Source organism: Buceros rhinoceros, unplaced genomic scaffold, assembly GCF_000710305.1.
Source record: "Buceros rhinoceros silvestris isolate BGI_N320 unplaced genomic scaffold, ASM71030v1 scaffold15034, whole genome shotgun sequence".
Taxonomy (NCBI): domain Eukaryota; kingdom Metazoa; phylum Chordata; class Aves; order Bucerotiformes; family Bucerotidae; genus Buceros; species Buceros rhinoceros.
Window position 1 is genome coordinate 9,098 of NW_010408934.1, and position 560 is coordinate 9,657.

Below are 560 nucleotides of genomic sequence, written 5' to 3' on the forward strand. Positions count from 1 at the left end.
CCCGCTCCCCCCTCCCAGAAAGCTATACCGGGTCATCTATGTCTTCTTCTGTGGCGACTGTCACGGGGACCAAGTCCTGCTTCCCCAGGGGGCTCTTGGCGCTGCCCGGGAGCTCTTTGCTTTTCTCGACGTTGCTCCACTGAGTTTTTAAGTGCTCCGGCTTTTTTAGTTCGGAGGCGGCGGGTTCCGGCCGGGAGTCCCCGGAGCCCGGCGTGGACTGACCGCTGTCCAGGAGGAGATCCGAGAGGCTGCTCAAGGAGCTGCCATCCAACTGCTCGAAGGAGAAGTTGGGGATGGTGAGGTGTTCCCCCCGGCACGGGGGCTGGCCCCGGCGCTCCGCTTTGGAGGCCGGCTCCCCGGGCTCGCTTCCTGTGAGCTGCAACTCCAGGGACTCTCTGTAAGCTGGGAACTCACAGGATGGGGTCCTTCGCCGCAGCATGCTGTTCTCGGAGGGTTTGGTGCGCGAGGCCGCCCCGCCATCGTCCTCCATGGGAGGATCTATAGAAATGCAGGGCGGGCTCATCTTCTGCTTCCTCCGGGCTCCATGAGTGTACTCAGAT

General features: G+C 63.0%; 1 protein-coding gene across 1 annotated transcript in view; it reads right to left on the bottom strand.

Moving 5' to 3' along the window:
• Window positions 1–28: 28 nt before the first annotated feature.
• LOC104492492 (voltage-dependent T-type calcium channel subunit alpha-1H-like) overlaps window positions 29–560 on the bottom strand; it is a gene marked incomplete at both ends in the record, with an annotated part of 35,132 nt that continues 34,600 nt past the window's right edge. The window contains one exon of the mRNA XM_010135059.1: window positions 29–553. Coding sequence (XP_010133361.1) covers window positions 29–553 — 525 coding nt within the window. The remainder of the gene's footprint in view (window positions 554–560) is intronic.